Source organism: Pyrus communis, chromosome 11, assembly GCF_041283825.1.
Source record: "Pyrus communis isolate YQ-2024b chromosome 11, ASM4128382v1, whole genome shotgun sequence".
Lineage (NCBI taxonomy): Eukaryota > Viridiplantae > Streptophyta > Magnoliopsida > Rosales > Rosaceae > Pyrus > Pyrus communis.
Genome location: NC_142575.1, coordinates 30,582,635 through 30,601,361, shown reverse-complemented (window position 1 = coordinate 30,601,361; position 18,727 = coordinate 30,582,635). Strand labels below are relative to the sequence as shown.

The window sequence follows — 18,727 nt, the reverse complement described above, 5'->3', positions numbered from 1 at the left end:
ACTCTCACTATATGCTTGTTCTAATACTTTATTATATTTGCAATTTATGTATCTGAGTACAATTATGTATATTTTAAAGTATAAGTAGACATTTATTTATGAGTAATGCTAGGGAGACAAAATTTCTAAACCAAATTTTGTAAACCAAATGATGTGGATTATTATTTAAGTTTGATTAACGTGTTTTTTTCCTATTGGTGAATCGTGACACATCATTTAGTTTGCAAATTTGGTTTAAAAATTGGGTAATGCTAGGGAGATTAAATTTGTAGATAAAATTTTGGAAACTAAAAGACATGAAAGTTGATGATTGGTTTACTACTAAGCATTAATAAACGTGCTCATTTTTATTGGCGGTACATAGTTTAGTTTGCAAATTTTATCTCCAAATTTAGCGTCGCTATTTACCCTTAAAAATATGGTCTCCATAGCATTATCTTTTATTTATATGTTAAATGATAAATTTAATTAAAATTAAAAAAAAGCCAAGATACCCCACCTGGGGCCCACTTAGCCTCACCTAAACACCTATGCGCTAGACCTTACTTGCTGCTTGTCTAGTGCCTACCGCATTTTAGAACCTTATCAAATATATATTAATGTTATTGTGTTCATAAATTTCATGCATAATTGTCCTCTCCAATAATATTACTTTGCAAATGGCTTTATTTTCTATACAACATTAGCATTTGCTTAATGATATACTGTTCACACACTCCACCATGCACATTTTCCTTAGGAAACTCCAAGGTCTTCTCAGAGATTCTCTTTTCAGCAGTATTAGGCCCATCAATCCATCGCCATATCTCTTGCTGCTTTCTAATAAAAGTTAGCTTGAAATCCCCTTCAAGTCTGTGCTCATATTGCCACATCCTGTTACTTTTTTCTGTATAAAAATACAAATTGGATGAAAAAACGATAGATAGCTGCTTGACACTATACATGGAATGATCGATTATGTCTAACACACATTTAAAAATAACTTGTTAAAATCACGAATAAAATATTTATATGTCTAACTGTAATGTTTGGTTTCCTTACAAGGAGAAAGAACTCATTTAATTACAAGTCATATATTTCTATATGGAGATATACTCGTTGCAATATTGAATTGCGTTATAAGTATAAAACCTAAATATGAATAAATCCAGAATATCTCATAAAATATGAACAAGTAAGAACATCAGCTTAATGTGACAATATTATTAAAATCCCCTTGATGTATCACGTAGGCAGACAAAAGATAATGTGCAAAGATTGGATCCATAAGAATCATACAGAATAAAGTGAAAGAAACTACCACTCTTCTGCTTTTCTACTACTTTGATATAGAAGCAGTGCTTATCTCTTTGTACTTCTCCAAAACCCTCTTTTCCATGCTTTTGAAAACTGATTTTTTTCTTGAGCTGTGACCATTAGAGCATTCTAAGCGACATATAGTGTGCACAAAAACGATATATGCAGATGAATGTGGTCCAAGATGCGGAGATATGCTAATGGATCTCGTGAGGAGGAACTCATTCCAGATCCATTAGCACTCCCTTAACCTCTACTTTAGATCATTTCATATCTTGAAACGTTTCAAGATTGACCCTACCTTAAAACTTATTTCTACTACTTTCACAAAGCAGCATGGATTAGACACAGATGGCTCTCCAAAATCAAATGCTTCTCCGTCCCATGTTTGATAGTGGTCTATGTTGCAACTTGCAACTTGCAAGTTGGCCTGGTAAAGTGGAGAAGGAGAAAGGGCGGATGTATAGAACCTTTCAACGAGATAGTGCTTTTTCACATGACTTTGTTTTATTGGTACGAGACAACACATGATGATGTATGTAAATTGTTTTCTATAAAGTGAGCTTGGAACATGAAGGACTCTCCATCTGGTCTAAACAACAACAAAATAAATTACACTAGATAGAAGAACGTTAGTTTATTATATTTTATTTGGAAAATACTTGTTCGTAAGAACTTAAAAGGCACAATTTGTCATGTGTGCATTAAGTTTTTACTATGCGACCGGAAGTGATTTGCAGAAAATGAAGCACGTGTTCTAATTTTCTCAATAATAACTAAAGCTAAACCCCGTCCATCATCTTGTAATTCCAGGCTTATTTAGCGCATTTTATTCATGTGTTGGGCTTGTGTTTAGGTATGCGGCCTAATATTCATGTGGAAGTAGTTGGAATATTTAATTGGGCTACTACATAAGTACGCATCACCCTAAATTGCCGCAACGGGGGTCCCTGACTGTACTCTTAAGAATTTTGTGAGGAAACAGAACATGCATGTTGTTTGTGTTGCTTTGTTGAACACTGAACACTGATCCCTGAAACCTACCACTGCCTGCATTTAGGGCAGAATGTCTTTTGTTTGCGTACATAACTACATATTAAAGCGGGCCAAATCTTCTCTACGTTTGGACCAAAAAAAAAAAAAAAATCATCTTGCATACATGAGTAGCCAGCCATAATAATTAGTATGAAACTTGTCATTCACGAAAATGACAATATTTACACTAAGCAATTATATTATTAGAGAACCCGAAATATAAGATGCGACAAGAAGTTCTTGACTTAGAACAAATGACACGATCCTTCAGGCCAATACAAACCGTGCACAACATCGGGCGCAGAGAATTAGAGAGGTCAAATGTTGAGAGAAACTAGAACCTACTGCCTCCAAGGTCAAGTGTTGAGAGAAACTAGAACCTACTGCCTCCTACTGCCTCCAAGGTCAAGCGTTGAGAGAAACTAGAACCTACTGCCTCCAATCAAACTTCATGTCGTCTCTATAAACTTTTCCATATATATATATATATATGTTATAATATATACGAAAGAGCCTCCAATTCATCCTGTCGAGCATCATATTTAAAATTTCCTAAAAAAAATCAGCCTTGTTACCCATCTTAAGATCATGACATACTACACGTCTTTTTGAGGACTTACAGAAGGGGTCTTTGCTTTTTTTTTTTTTTTTTTTTAGTTTTCACAAATCGCCCGCCAAAAAGGATTGCGGGCAGCAGGACTCGAATCTAGGCTTTGGTCTGGTAAAGAGAACGATCTTACCAACTCAACTAACCCTCATTGACGCCTCATTACCTTCTTTTACAGTTACAAACGATGAACTGAAAGCAATGAAGCCTTGAAACCCTAGCTATGTGAAAGAATCAGGTGATATTTCTTCGATATAGTAGAACTATTCTGTAACTTTCGGTTTGTAAGTTCTATTTAGTAGTTTCAGCCATTTGAAGTCCAACCGTTGATGCACCCAAGTGGCTAGCATCCATGCAAGATGTTGATAATCCTCTATATTTCTTGTTTGATATAATTTTTATCATTTGTTGGATGCACATTAATAGTAATTCGGAACAAAAGTTAAAGATAAATTTTGTTTGTATCTGTGCCTTTTGCTAGTTTAGACAGATCAAATCAAACTTAGATGCTAATGTCTCAAGTTTTAATTCTTTGCCCCTCCTCCTCATATGGCTCGTATTAAAAATTAAAGCACTATTTGATAACCATTTAGTTTTTATTTTTTTCAAATCTAAAAACTAAAATCTTATTCGATAACTGAAAACTACGTTTTTGATTTTTCAGAATTTGGTCTTGAATTTTCACTTTTTCGTAAAAACGAAAAATAATTTCCAAACAAAATTTCAATTTTAAGTTTTAACAGCCGCATTCACAGACTCCCAATTAAAAAAAAAAAAGCCCACCAAACCATTAACTCTGGGCCTCAGCCCACCAACTGGACTCGTAACCAAGGGCAGGCATCCGACTTCCGACAAATTTGAAAATCCCGCAAAATCCGCCAAGAAAAGCTCCTTTCGAACGGCGTGTACGTGGGGGCCTCCTTTGGCACCTTCCCAATTCCTTGTCCAACCACCCGTGCAGTGGGCCCTACCCCAATTCCCCGGTCCTTTTTCAGGAAAGGATTCTCTCTGGATCCTCTCCTCCCAATCCATAAAGTTCGGAGATTAGAACCATTGAAATTTGATCCAACGGCTCACTTTAAAAGTTATAATAACTTTAACCGTTGATCAAATTTCAATGATTCAGATCCTCGAACTTAGTGGACTTGAAGGAAGGGATCGGAGAGGATCCTTACCCTTATCCAGAATCTTTTCGTAGCCAAGCCAAAACCTCTCTCTCTCTATGCAAATTTTGAACTTGAATTCTTGTTTCTTCGGCATTGCTTTCGTTTTACTTCTTTTGGCGCCCACCTTGTCATTCGCATTATCTGATGGAGTAAAATTAGGAAATTAATTAATTAGGAGGGAAGTAGGTGGAGGGCTTTAATCTGAATTTCCTAATTTTTTCCCCATTTAATTAAGCTACTTACTCCAACTCTTTTTTTTTTAATTTAAAGTTTAAGTTTTTGAGGAAGAAGAAGCTGCAGATTCACTTGTTCTTCCAGTTTCTTGGTGATTTTTGCCGTTCTGGATTCTTGGGTACTTTTCTTTGTACTTCCTGTTACTGCTGCTCTTACTTTTTCCTGCTGTTTTCATGGTTTGTTTGTGATGAATTGACGCACGTGTTCGTATTGGGTATTGATTAAATTGCTAATTAAGCTTGATTAGGGACTGAATATTGCTTAATGGGTTGATGGCTTGTGTTTGTCATGGTACGATTCATAGTTTACTTCCTTGTTTAAGCTGATAAACTAGTGTATGGGGTTACATTGTTGAAAGTTCACTAATTTCTTCATGTGTGGTTTGTTTTTGTGCATTGTTTTCAGGTGTAGATGTATTTTGTAGACACTGAAGAGTGAGAGTGGTAGAACATATGATGGAGCAGTATGAAGTTCTAGAGCAGATTGGGAAGGGTTCCTTTGGTTCTGCTCTTCTCGTGAGGCATAAGCACGAAAAGAAGAAGTGAGTCTCCTTGCAACTCACGTCTAGTATTTACTTTTGAGATAGAATTACTAAATTTTGATACATACTTACATGCGTAGGTATGTCCTTAAGAAGATCCGTCTTGCTCGTCAAACTGATAGAAGCCGGAGATCTGCACACCAGGAGGTCGGAGTTCTCTATTTTTTGTTTAAAACTAAATCCGTATGCTAACAGTGTTGAGACTTGAGTAGTACTGGAATGGTGGTTGTAAGAATCTGAAATTTAAATGGTTATCTCGGTTTGTTGTAATGCAGATGGAGCTTATTTCCACGGTACAGAATCCGTTTATCGTGGAGTACAAAGATTCCTGGGTTGAAAGGGTCAGTATCTCATAAGAACGTTTGTTTTTTATTCCCCCATGAGTTGCTTGTTATTCACGTTCCACATAATTCTCTAGTTCTGCAATTAAAGCTTCGATGCCTTTCACTTTCAGGGTTGCTTTGTGTGCATTGTTATAGGGTATTGTGAAGGAGGCGACATGTAAGTTTTGCTTCTTCGTTAAAACGGTTCATTACTAGTTTAGGAATTATTTGATTTGGCCTTGTTCCCACCGCTTTTCTGACCTTTCATGTTAATGCCTCTTGCTGTACAGGATGGAAGCCATAAAAAGGGCCCGTGGTGTTCATTTCTCAGAAGAGGTTGTTACTTTGCAGCGAACTTTCCACTTGGTTTTATGAATTTCCTAATTGTATCCTAGGCGTTTGATCAAAGTGTGATACTCCCAATAACTTATGTTTCTTTCCTGCAATTTGGAAATGAACAGAAACTCTGCCAATGGCTAGTTCAACTCTTGATGGCACTTGATTACTTGCATGCCAACCATATTCTTCACCGTGATGTCAAGGTCAGTGGCAAGTAAAGGAGCGATTTGTTTAGTGTTACAGGTTTGAAATTCCAGAGTTTTCTCTGACTGTGTTCTTCTACTTCAGTGTTCAAATATATTTTTGACAAAAGATCAAGACATACGTCTGGGTAAGCTATAGTTCTTTCATTGCTGATTCACTCAAGTTCGGTTTCACATTTTTGTGTTCGCCCTTGATAATTGTATCCTGAATTTACAATAATAATATATCTAGGTGACTTTGGTCTCGCGAAAATGTTAACTTCGGATGATCTAGCTTCCTCTGTAAGTACTTCAGCCGACGCATATAGTTTGAAGTTTTACACCCTGGCCTATGTGTGATCCGGTATGTCTGCTCCATGTTCAGGTAGTCGGAACTCCCAGTTATATGTGCCCTGAGCTTCTTGCTGACATACCTTATGGTTCTAAGTCAGATATATGGTCTTTAGGTAAGTTTTCCCTCCTCTTAACCTCCACCCAAACCCATCAATTTTTTTGTCCTCGATTTTTTAGCCATACACACATATAAATAGAATGTGTCTTGCAGGATGCTGTATATATGAAATGGCTGCGTTCAGGCCTGCATTTAAAGCCTTTGTAAGTTTGCTAATTTTCGGTTAGGAATTTTCAATTTTGTGAACTTTGTATTACCTGTTTGCGGTATGTTGGCACTAAACAAGAATTATCTAAGGCTTGAGGAGTTGAATGGAACTACAAGCTTTACCTTTTTCCTTGATAACTTATGAATTTCGTTCTGAGTACAGGATATACAATCTCTGATTAACAAAATAAACAAGTCAATAGTGGCTCCACTTCCAACGTTGTACTCTGGTGCATTGTGAGTCTACTTCCTGCTTCGATTGCCTCTGGGTTTTAAGTTCTTTTAATGGTTGCAATTTCATTTATGGATTTTATTGTGAGTTGAGCTTAGACGTTGTCGGTGGAAATTTTGATGTTTGTTCAATGAATATTTGTTTGCATATGGTTTTCAATGAATCAAATGTGTTGATTGACAGTATGGTTTCCGTATTCTCTGTTTTCTTCTCTTTTGCAGTCGAGGTCTTGTTAAAAGCATGCTGCGGAAGAACCCAGAACTTAGGCCAAGTGTAAGTTTATTTATTTGTGTTTCTTTGCCGAATACATTTTTGTTTATTTGATTCTTACATGTACTAGTAGATCATGTATGATGTACATTGCATGAATGTTTGTTGAGTTACACAGACTTATTTATAGAAGTGAATCATCCATTTACGTGGATTTATTTACGACATTATCCATGTTTTATCAGGCTGCAGAGGTGCTTGCTCATCCCCATCTTCAGCCTTATGTGCTTAAGATTCATCTAAAACTGAATAGCCCTCAACGGAATACTTTCCCAGTTGACTGGTCTCGGTCCAGTTATGTGAGGAAAACACGATTCATGGAGCCAGAAACTAGTCCTGTTCGTACCAGCAGAGAGAAAAGACGATCATTCAGCAATGATAGGACCTTAAATCCTAGCATCTCTGGAACTGAACAGGGCTCTCCAAGTTCTAGCGTGAGGACACTGGAATTTCCAGGTTGTTTAAGTCGTAAGTTCACCGAGGTATCTATGGGAAGCACCAAGGAAGATTATGGTAACAGAAAGTTGGTGTCCACAAAGTACAATGTTGTTAATAGTCCACGAGCAGCACCAGCAAAAGTTTCTGCTACTCCCACGAAACACATTACAGAGTCAAGAATTTCTCACGTCAACTCAAAACGTGATTCGGCAAGTCATACTACTAAATTAGTGAATTGGATAAACTCGGTGTGTTTATTTATTGATTTTGACAACTTTGTTACTCTCATGATTGCAGCTTCCGGTGTCAGATTCTCCGGCCAGAAAATCTTCCCAGTCCACTCGAAGAGCTTCTCTTCCGTTCTTGACAAGTACTGCAGCTGCACAAACCCCATATAGAGCCAATGTTGGTCCCCTTGGGATTATGGAGTCTCCAGACGTTTCTGTCAATGCCCCGCGAATTGACAAGATGGCTGAATTCCCCTTAGCCTCTTCTGAAGACCCACTCGTTCCCACTCGTGGAATTTCATCAACATCTGCACGATGCCCTTCTTCCAAGCCGAACAGCATCAACCGTTCTATCACAAAGGACAAGTGCATGATCCAGGTTATAGACAAAACCATTTCCAAGTCCAGTACCATTGATGGCAGCCATGGAACTGCTCGAAATGGCAGTGAATCTCCTGAGCAGAAAACTACCGCTGGTGTTTCGAGCCATTCATCTTTGGAGTCACGACAGCAGCGATTCGACACCTCATCATTCCAGCAACGTGCAGAGGCTTTGGAAGGGTTGCTTGAGTTCAGCGCGCGTCTTCTACAACAAGAAAGGTTCGACGAGCTCGGAGTGCTCTTGAAGCCATTCGGACCCGAGAAGGTTTCTCCGAGGGAAACAGCCATTTGGTTGACCAAGAGCTTCAAAGAAACCACGGCTTAGTTCGCATTCTCGCATTGCGATTGCTTTATCTTGTAAATTCCGTACGTCTTGGATTTCTGGAATTTTAAAAGAGTAGCTGTGTAATATCTTCGTGCTGAAGGTTGCTATAGGAAGATATCAACGTGAGTGGAAGCTGTAAAATAAAATTCAAAACAAATTTTGAATGGTTTTTAATTTTAGTTTGTGTTGGTTTTTGTCTTCTTTTCGTATTTTTGCAAGTTTTATCTATATGAGCGAGTTTTGGAGAATCACTTTTAAGTGCTTTTCAAGAAGCACTTGGATTTTAATAAATTTTTCGACTTCTTGTTATAATGTTTAAGTCTCTCCAATCTCCATATAATACTATTAGTACGAAACATCATGATGTTCGTCACATAAAAATTGCTCTTATAGATAAAGAATAACTTACATGGTACCGGTACATTGCTATGTAGCTTTATGTGCCAATAAAACAAAAATATTTGAACAAAAAACTTATAAATATCTTCATTTCATTGGCATGCAACTTTACCTTTGCGACACACCGTATCATATAAACCCTCTCCTTGTTTTAAGTGTTTGTTTAGGATCACAACTTGGGGGAGTGATGTGTCTCGAGTTTGAAGAACCCTAAGAGAAATGTGTCGCCCTTCACAACTCAAATCAAACATTCAAATGATTTTGATGAACCCCAATTGAATTCAGAACACGGATCGACGAATGAGTGAGAATCTCGGAGATGGGTTTAGAGAGTTAGGGGTTTTCATTATCATTCACCGTTTAGTAGATCCATTCTTTATCAGGAATTGGACTGGTGACAAATGCAAACAAGTTTCGGGGATTTGTTCTGATAATCTGTGGCAGCAATGGCATTATGATAATGGGATTTTCACCGTCTTGACAGCTCCAATTCTTCGCTAGTCGAATGATCGACAAGCGAAAGGAGAAAGGGATCAAGAGTGTCCTTATCCTAATGGAATACTTATTTGCAAATATTTGATCCCAGAAAGGATAATGTATTCATGGTGAAGGCCTCTCCAGAGAGCTTTATAATTCAGGTGGGGGAGTCGGCTGATATCATATCAAGAGGAAAGCTCCGCGCCGCCCTTCGGTCTGTTTGCAGGCCTTCCAAGTTCGATAATTTGAGCAGAGAGACTTTTGTTGTGTTCTTGCAGCCGGCGTGGAACAAAACTTTCTCGGTAACAGACTACCCCATGAACATGGGGACATCATCAGAGATCAAACAGGTTGATGATCCGGATCAAAGTAAATTGACCGAAGAAATACAGAAAATTGTACCACCTCTTGCATTGCGGTTGAAAGATGGGATGACATTTGCAGACTTCTCACGCGAAACCACTAAGCAATACTATGGTGGATCTGGTTTGCAGTCTAATAGATAAAGGGGAGTGATTTCAGCACTCGCCTTTTCACCTCCATCACTCCTCTCCTTAACTACGTCCGTTGGTTGTCCTCTGAGCTATTCAATCTAACGACTAGAAAAGTTAGAGAAAAAATGGAAGTGAAAAGGGGAGTGCGGAAATTACTCCCCGTAGACTGATCAAATACATCCACTCGCTAACGCGTTAGATCCTGATTTTGTTTGCGATGCTGTACTTAGACAAATGTGAAGCTTTTAGAGTAAGAGGCTTTCTTGTTGAGAAGTAGTTCTTTAATCGTTTGCGGTGTGAGTAACGGTTCTTATTTCTTGTACCTTAGTTCAGGATTTTCATGCAATACCAGTGAATTATGAAGCTGTAAGACTGCACCTAGCAAATTGCATAACAAGAATGCGATTTTTCAACGCTATTTGCATCGTTGAATATGCAAAGATGCGATGCCGGCAACCTATTAAACTCGTAAGAATTTGTTACAAGTGAAAGAGAGCGATCGATTGCCTCTTTCTCTTTAGCTACTTTAGGCCGGATACTCGAGGTTAACTGAAGTTATAACAAGTTTAGCTTCGTGTAATAAGTTTGGGGTTGTTCTAGTTTTGCCTTAATCAACTTGTGTTTACTGGTTCTGCAGACTCTGGCTGCAGAAACAGCTTGATGGAATAGTTGCAACTTTCAACCAGGCAAAGGTGGTACCGTGGTCCGTTCTCCGTGTCCGTTCAAAAGCTATAGAGAAACACACACATCTAAATTGAGTTTGTTTTTTCCTTTTACCAATGTGACATAGTAAACTACTTTATTTTACGTGCAAACGCCTTTGAACTCAAAAGTAAGTGAGCATGCACATTGCTCTGGCCAAGTAACCTAACTTTGAAGAGGAGATTCGAACTCATGCATAAGAGAATAGACATATTGTCCTGACTAACTGATCTAACTCGCGTTTTCACACGCTATTAGTTATTTGAAAACAAAATGTGGTAACTATGATTCATGAAATTACGTGGGAAAATGAGGCAAAAGGAATAAATGGTGTCCCCTCCAGTCAACAGTCATGAGCTAAGAAACAAAGAAAAGCCTTACTGTTTGAACAAAAAAGGCTGCTTCTCTTCTTCCTTTCGATCCTTTTTTTTTTTTTTTGTCAGATTTTTTTTTTATTTTATGAAAAGGGCGTATTCATACAAGTACAAAAGCCAAAGTTGTAGATGATGACGTGTGCAGGCACGCGCATTTTAGCATAGGTCCCTCTCCAGTGCGCAGCTTTGTGTCTTAGAACAGTATAGAGAAAAAAAATGGTTCCATTGAGAATTTGTTTTGACCCCCAAACATGTCGGCCTTGGACGTTGCCAAGACGTTTGGCTTAAGGAACACAATCACTTGGGTCACCACCAGTCGAGTATTGTAGCCAATTCTGACATCTTATTGATTCTTATTATGTGACTATGTAGTGGCGAATTTAAGATTCAAAATTTGAGAGATTTCAATGTTAAAAGTTCAAGCTTTTAGATAGAAACATAGAACAAAAAAAGCTTAAAAAAAAAAAAAAAAAAAAATCAGTTTATGGCTTGTTGTTGTCAGCTAAACCAAGTTGCGCATATGTCAACATATATTGACATATGCCAAACCAATATGATGAGTGCTACTAAGAGAATTTGTCAAGTATTGTCGACATAACCTACAAGAGGTTTTTCGTCAAACACTTTTGTGGACACATAGAAGAGAATGATGATCCTCATATGTCTAATTCTTGGACTCCGAATGGTCCTAGGACCATCTTCGTCTCAATATACATCAACCACTATGCCTATATCACCGCATAAAGTTTGCAAATTCCTCCTAAACATTGTAAATAAGTGAAATGGTATGCTTAGTCCTGATGCGCATGAGCTAATCTAGCCGTTTTTGTTTTGTGGGTTTCACAAAGATGAACAATCAGGATTCACACACAAGCACATGTAAGTAATGTTAGATGAGAGTGACTTGGTTAGTTTGCAGGCGAGCGAACATGTATCGTGTTTTATAAGTCTCATAAGTATAAATAATCAAGATTAGCTTGCACCCGTTTGCACAACTAATCCTAACACGCAGTTTATTTTGAATTATATTGTTGATGAATGTTCAATAAACTTGGCTAAAAAATCTAAAGGGGAAGAAAAAGAGAGATTAGTATGAAAAATGGTGTTGATCACTTTTGTTTTGGTGCTGTTGGGGGTGTGTGTGAAGACTCAAGAGTGAAGTGGTTGAGTAACTTACCTATCATTTTGTTCCTTTATCAAAAGCTCCTTTGAAGAAAGATGATTAGTCACATGATCAAAGTAGGACCACACTAGAAGGGGGGCTAAAAGCATCCCTAAAACCTCTTTTTGTACAAATCTATTGCTTACAAAATTGCTATTTATTCCACTAATCTTTCACACCATCATAAGCTACAAATAAAGCTAGACTTAAATATTCATCTTTCCATGTGACACCTCAAAAGTACTTCAATCGCATCCAATTTGACCAAAGACCACATCCAATAAATTTTCTCTTTTCTAAGATGTTTTAGTGTATGCTATTTGGATGCGTGACATAATTAATTTATTTGTGCTATAAAATGAATAAAAATTCTTGAACTAAAACGTTTCGTTTTTGTTAATTATTTTGAGCGGGTATTAGCTTAGCTTCCTGCTTGTTTTATTTTTCTTTTTTCTTTATATTTTAATAAAATCCAGTAGAGGAGGGACATGTGGGGGGTTTTTGCATGCAATGGTCCTTTCTTCATCGATGGAGGGTTGGTGTCTAGCACATGACTATTGACAAAGAATTAATCTTGCCTAATCGTTCTATACAAAATTTACTAAAAAAGTATGAATTTGTTCGCTGTTATTATTATATTTTATAAGATAAATTGTTATCTATTCACATTATAACAAGAATTACTATGTTCACTCATTTGTCATATTTTTCACTTATTGTATATGAATAATTCATCTGTACTTTTGTTATAAGATGTATCGAAAAATCCAACAAATATATGAACATAACAATATTATAATATGTGAATCGGTTATACTAAGTGACTGTGTTTATATCGTGTCCACATCTGGATCCCAAAACCCAAAAATCCACAAACCCCTTTACCAAATAGTACATCGATAAAATGATCATTAATGACCAAATAGACATAAAAAGTGTGTATATATATATGTGTCCATATCTTGATCCCAAAACCCACAAACCCCTTTAACAAATTCAAACCCACCTCTCTGTCTCACTCTCACTCTCTCTCTCCACAACATTTCCACTTCCATGGAAGAAACACTACCAATGTTAACCACTCGCCGGACTGACCAAAGCCCCGTCAACCACCGTGACCACCTCCCCAAAAGCCCAAGAGTTCCAATGGAGTTTCTCTCAAGGTCATGGAGTGCCTCAGCTCTTGAAGTCTCCAAAGCTCTGTCTCAGTCTCACCCTCCTCCGCTGCCTCCTCCTCCTCCTTCATGCATGGCTAATTCCAAGTCCTCAAACAGCTCTTCCTCCTGCACCACCACCGCAACCACTACCACTCCTTCCATTCCTGAAGATATCGCAGGAGAAGCAGAGGAGCTGCCGTCCCTCCCTGGAAACCAATTTTACTTTGCTTCCTCTGTCACTTCCCAACTCGTCCTTGACCGCATTATGTCACAGTCCATGAGAGAGGTGCGTGCTTCATTCACTCGAAAGAAACCTATCTACAACGAGAATGAAGTTGTGCTGGTATTCCAAGCCAGACACATAACATTGCGATGTTGGCTTGAAATATTATCACAGTAGCTTCTCGAACCTACAACAGGAATGTAATTTTGACGATGTTTCAAGCTAGACACTCGATATTACGTTATTAACTGGCTTAAAATATGGTCACAGTGAAATTTGGAGAAGTTTTTCTCTGTTCACAATCTTCAATTTTCTTGTTTTCAAATTACTTTTTTGGTCATAAATTTTTTTGGGGTTTTGCAGGAAGTGTCTCCATTGACATCAGGGAGGCTCTCACACAGCAGCGGACCTCTGAACAATGGTGGTTCTCTAACAGAGACAGATAGCCCTCCAGTCTCACCCTCCGATGAGTTCGACGACGTCGTTAAGGTCATTCTTTCTCCCTCATCTGTTTGTTTAGACTCTTATTTTATTTAAACAAAATATTAAACAAAATTCCAGAATTCTTGTCCAAGAAGGCAAACCAGGAGACCAAATGTGACAATGTCACTCAGCTTTCTCAGTTTTCCTGTCACAGACACACACCATCTGATGATATCTTTGTCCTTTCCACTCAGTAATTATTTAATCATTTGTTTTTATTTTTATTTTATTTTATTAAAAATGTATTGATTAGTGCAGAAAAATACAGTAGATGCTTTTCTCTTTTTCTCCTTTCTCCCCTTTCAAGGCAAGAAACCTTTTTTATTTCCTTAAAAATCTGGCCATGGAGTCTTATCAACCTGGCCTTATTTTCTTCAAGTCAAAACAAAAAAAAAAAAGACAGTACAGTAGCATTAGGGTTCTTTACTATTCTTCTCTAGCGGCAAGGCAAAGTTTTAAATTCGACTCGAGTTCACGAGTTGAATAGCTGAGTATGATCATTAGTAAGTGTAAGGTTTTAAATTACTATTCAAATTAACAAGATCGATAGCCATATAACCGAATTATTGTGTGATTTAATCTAAATTTGCTGCTCTAATATATATGGATTCTATACACACACTAAAAAATTATTTTATCAAAATAAAAAGGACTCTGCGGTCTACACACTCTTTTTATACCTTCAATACACTTTGTTAATTTTTATTCTTTAATGTTTTCCAACTTATTTAATTTGACGGTCGAAAATAAGAAATAATGTGTACATAACACCATCCAAAATAGGAATAAACAAAATTGGGCACCAGGCCAGGCTGTTCATCGGGCACAAGGATTAAGAGAGTAGATGGGTGGAGTGTAAAATTGAGCAAGTCAGATGCTTAAAGTGGTAACCACAGCCCCGTGCCTTGTCATGCTTCTCTACAACTTTGCTTATTTTGGTTTCTCACCTCTTTGTAAGCAAACCTAGCACCCTTCACCAAAATAAATTAAATAATTGTCCCAAAAAATTGTTTTAGAGTTTCTTCGACAGCCTTATAAATGTGATATTTCAAATGTAAGTTCGTTAATTTACGTGGCAATATGAAGAGTGAAATATCTTATTTCAAAATTTTGATTCCCAACCGATTATATAATTTTGATATTTTATTTTTGCACAAAAAAAAAATAATAGTGGAGAATGCACTATAAATATTGATATTATATACTATTTAATATAAAAACAAGCTGGTCACAATTTTTTTTGTTGTTTTTAAATTAATGAATGGAGATGGTGAGAAAAGACACAATTTTTATGCAATTGAAAATACAAAATAAGGGAAATAAAACTCGTGTTTTAGTCGAAAAATTAGACTTTTTGTCTTTGCGGTGACTTTTTTGTCGTTCTTTCTTTTGATGGACTTGTATTGTGGCACGCAGTATTTTCGAACCCACAACAGCATACAAAACCTGTTCAACGGCAGCCGGAGCAGCGCTGGAAATGGCAACAATGCCCCTAGCGGCGGAGCCAAGACGGTGGGGAGGTGGCTGAAAGAGAGAAAAGAGAAGAAAAAGGAGGAGACGAGAGTGCACAATGCGCAGGTCCACGCGGCGGTTTCAGTTGCTGCGGTGGCTGCTGCAGTGGCCGCCATTGCTGCAGCCACAGCGGCTTCTTCGGGGTCGAGAAAAAACGATCAAGCAGGGAAGACTGACATGGCAGTGGCGTCTGCCGCCACGTTGGTAGCTGCTCAATGTGCTGAGGCTGCGGAAGCTATGGGAGCTGAGCATGACCATCTTACTTCAGTGGTCAGCTCCGCCGTTAATGTTCATTCACATGATGATATTACCACCCTCACTGCAGCTGCTGCGACAGGTACCGATGCTTCCCTGCTCATAAATTACTCCACAAAATAATCTTGTCAAATTTTGCTAAAGATGTTACATTTATTTTATCGCATTGGTCAACCAACTGATGCGTTCATTAGTAAGTGGCACATAAATAATTGATGTAACGTTCACATACCAATATGGGATGGCCTTAAAAATTTCGTCATTTCTAAAGTGTTATTATTTGTTTCATAGTTACTGACTATATTGTTGGGGAGAATCGGTCTTATGATCAGAAATAAATCCCTTAAAGTTTACATGATTAATCATGTGATCAAGTCACGTTTATTAAGTAGACACAATATCACCGTGACATAACATATTTTCTCACATTGATAATCACACACAATTATACTTTTTGGACATGTAAACTTGATCACATTACTGATGCGTTATTTAATAGAACAACGTGGTTGGTTTTGTGTTTCTAAGTAGCAATCTCTAATTAAGTTGCTTACCTTGGTAGGTAGCAAAAGTCGTACAAACATCTTTTTTAAGATTTAAAACAATCTCTAAATAACAAATTAGAATATATAATGTTTTAACTTTAAAAAAAATCTGTGTCTATGTTTTGATATGGCAGCTTTACGAGGGGCAGCGACCCTAAAGGCAAGGGCAATGAAGGAGGTGTGGAACATATCAGCAGTGATTCCAGTGGAAAAGGGAATGGGAATCGGAGTCTGCGGTGGTAAAACTAACAACAACGGTGGTGATCGCAGCAGCGGCAGCAGCTTTAGTGACGATCTTGTCCCTGTTGACCCTACTTTTCTTGGGGTCTCGAACCAAGACCTCCTTGCTAGGGGCAGTGAACTCCTCAAACGCACACGAAAAGGTATTTTCAATAAATAAAAAAACGAAAAAAAAACAAAGAGTTTGGTACCTAAACTTGATCTAATTTGAACTATATGGTTTGCATTTTGCAGGCGATCTCCACTGGAAACTAGTGTCTGTTTACATTCACCGAACCGGGCAGGTGAGTCTCCACGGTTAACTGCATTTTTTTTAAATGCAGATATGTCGTCCATCATATTTGATACTGAGATGAACCGTACTAACAGTCTTTACCTAGATTTTCACTTTCGTCGTTGTAGTTTCATCATGTTATCAATGTCAATCCAATCCGTCAAATGGTTGTCAATATGTCGTCTATAAACTTGACCGTAATTAACCTAATCAAAATCTGTCCTATAGACGTCACTTCTTATCATTAATCCTACTGTGAAATTTTATAGGTGATGCTGAAGATGAAAAGCAAACACGTCGCAGGAACTTTCACCAAGAAGAAAAAGAGTAAACCCTGTTCTCTTCTGTACTTGTATTCAATGTGAAACAATGTACCAGGATTTTAACTTAACGTTGGTTTTGGGTGAGCAGATGTTGTGTTGGACGTGTGCAAGAACATGCCGGCATGGCCCGGGAGACACTTGTTCGACGATGGAGAGCAGCGTCGTTACTTTGGCCTGAAGACGGAAGCACGAGGCATCGTTGAGTTCGAGTGCAAGAACCAGAGAGAATATGACGTCTGGACTCACGGCGTTTCGAGGCTGCTGTCCGTTGTCGCCGAGAGAAAGAACAGGCACTGATTAGGTCTCTGCATTATGTCTAACGAATCGCATGACATAGGATGCTGTTGTTTTTGGATTTTGGCAGACTGTTGGTATTAAAATAGGAGGCGTTAGGCACATGTAGTGTACGGGGAGTTAGAGGAAGGGTCCTGAGAAAAAGCACTTCACTTTTGAATTCGGAATTTCAGAGGACATGGCCTGCTTTAGGAAAAATATATATAGTAGTTAGTTTTAATATGTACTGTCACAAAGGAATTCTCTATGGTATTTTGTAGCATTTTATCATTCGGGTTTTTGAACCTTTAAATCTTTAGTAAAAATCACAAAAACTAAAATCTAACAGTTGAAAAACTCTTAGTATATGATACTTTAGAACACCGTAGAATTTTGTAACAGAATTTACCAAGCTTGCCCAGGAAAGAAAAAATTGAAAAATGTGGTAGGTTTTTAAGGGCAAATGTCTAAAACAATTGGCTTTAACGAGTCAAACTATTTTGGTCCGAGCTCGTCACGCTCAATGGTCCCACTTTGGGCATTTGAAAAATAAAGACACAAATACCTTAGAGTCGAGTTAAGTGTGGAACATATATAAGATGGTACACGCCATCAATTGTGAAGCCAGAATTTTCAAATAATGGGGTTATAATATTAACTAAAAAAGTTTGATTGGGCCAGTTTGTCGAGTAGCAGGCACCTGTCAATTTCTGTCAATATATGTTGAAAACTTATGCCAACATATATCAACTACCATTATTTGTAAAGGCTTGTCGAAAGTGGATGCATGATACTGTAGAGTAATATTGAAGACTACCATTGTCAAGCGTATTTTATCGAGCACGTTATGCTCACAATAGAGTTGCACACAAAAATAAAGAAAAGTGAGACAAATATGATAGCTAAAATAGAAGAAGTGAGAGGAGAATGTTGTTATTTAGTTTGGCTTAGTTGTTTATAGGGATCAAACACAATATACAAACAAATATACTTAAATTTTTTAAGTTGTTGAGGTTAAGGCAACTCTCAAACTGGCTCTGCCACTACAAGTTACACTAATTTGTAGCGTGATAACAAATCAAACATAATTGTAGTATCGAATGAAAGATCAAACATAAAATCGGACATACATATCCTATTGGATCGAGTAAGGGTTGGAGTACTTAAGGGTTATTAAGTTCATATAATTATCCAATTTTTAGAGGTAATTCTAAACTTGTCTCAATCTTTTAAAACATTTCAATTACCTAACGTTTTAAAAACCATCCATTAAATCACCAGCGTTAAATGGATCCCTAGACCGGGCTCGTTTAACTGAACAAAGTTAACGTTTAACTTGGTTAAAAGACATCAATTTGACACTTCGAAATGATGACAATGTCATCACTTAACGCCCTTGACATAAGAGCAACTCCACCCTAGCCTCATAGGCTAGCACTCAGCCCAAAAAATGGACCAGCCTCCCTCATTTCGCTCCACCCCAGCCCAAGCCAGGTCACAGGCCGACCCATAATCGACAGACCTGTTGATCGGCCCATCTAACGCCATGTTGACACCAGCGTGGCGTCAGAGGCCGTTTGAATTTTTTTTTGCGCCAGGCGCGTGGGAAGCACACGCAA

At 37.8% G+C, this 18,727-nt stretch overlaps 2 protein-coding genes and 1 pseudogene across 2 annotated transcripts; all 3 read left to right on the top strand.

Moving 5' to 3' along the window:
* The first annotated feature begins 4,160 nt into the window (after positions 1 to 4,160).
* On the top strand, positions 4,161 to 8,415 carry LOC137742240 (serine/threonine-protein kinase Nek2). Its single transcript, XM_068482058.2, has 15 exons — positions 4,161 to 4,456; positions 4,744 to 4,879; positions 4,960 to 5,026; positions 5,155 to 5,220; positions 5,334 to 5,380; positions 5,493 to 5,538; positions 5,664 to 5,744; positions 5,830 to 5,872; positions 5,977 to 6,026; positions 6,109 to 6,190; positions 6,289 to 6,338; positions 6,506 to 6,579; positions 6,796 to 6,847; positions 7,030 to 7,491; positions 7,580 to 8,415. Exons 2-15 carry the CDS (start codon positions 4,791 to 4,793, stop codon positions 8,213 to 8,215), a joined length of 1,845 nt encoding a protein of 614 aa, XP_068338159.2. The 5' UTR covers positions 4,161 to 4,456; positions 4,744 to 4,790; the 3' UTR covers positions 8,216 to 8,415.
* Positions 8,416 to 8,914: 499 nt separating this feature from the next.
* LOC137741850 (uncharacterized) lies at positions 8,915 to 9,597 on the top strand (annotated as a pseudogene).
* Positions 9,598 to 12,789: 3,192 nt separating this feature from the next.
* LOC137743672 (VAN3-binding protein) lies at positions 12,790 to 17,399 on the top strand. Its single transcript, XM_068483605.2, has 7 exons — positions 12,790 to 13,266; positions 13,567 to 13,692; positions 15,103 to 15,535; positions 16,133 to 16,381; positions 16,473 to 16,522; positions 16,782 to 16,839; positions 16,924 to 17,399. Exons 1-7 carry the CDS (start codon positions 12,877 to 12,879, stop codon positions 17,130 to 17,132), a joined length of 1,515 nt encoding a protein of 504 aa, XP_068339706.1. The 5' UTR covers positions 12,790 to 12,876; the 3' UTR covers positions 17,133 to 17,399.
* Positions 17,400 to 18,727: the final 1,328 nt, after the last annotated feature.

Bases quoted from the DNA above. Each gene is read 5' to 3' on its own strand.
- LOC137743672 (XM_068483605.2), top strand. From the start codon at position 12,877: ATGGAAGAAACACTACCAATGTTAACCACTCGCCGGACTGACCAAAGC. The intron at 15,536-16,132 runs GTACCGATGCTT...TTGATATGGCAG, and splicing joins CACTGCAGCTGCTGCGACAG to CTTTACGAGGGGCAGCGACC. The intron at 16,382-16,472 runs GTATTTTCAATA...TGCATTTTGCAG, and splicing joins CCTCAAACGCACACGAAAAG to GCGATCTCCACTGGAAACTA.
- LOC137742240 (XM_068482058.2), top strand. From the start codon at position 4,791: ATGATGGAGCAGTATGAAGTTCTAGAGCAGATTGGGAAGGGTTCCTTT. The intron at 5,381-5,492 runs GTAAGTTTTGCT...CTTGCTGTACAG, and splicing joins TATTGTGAAGGAGGCGACAT to GATGGAAGCCATAAAAAGGG. The intron at 5,539-5,663 runs GTTGTTACTTTG...GGAAATGAACAG, and splicing joins GTGTTCATTTCTCAGAAGAG to AAACTCTGCCAATGGCTAGT.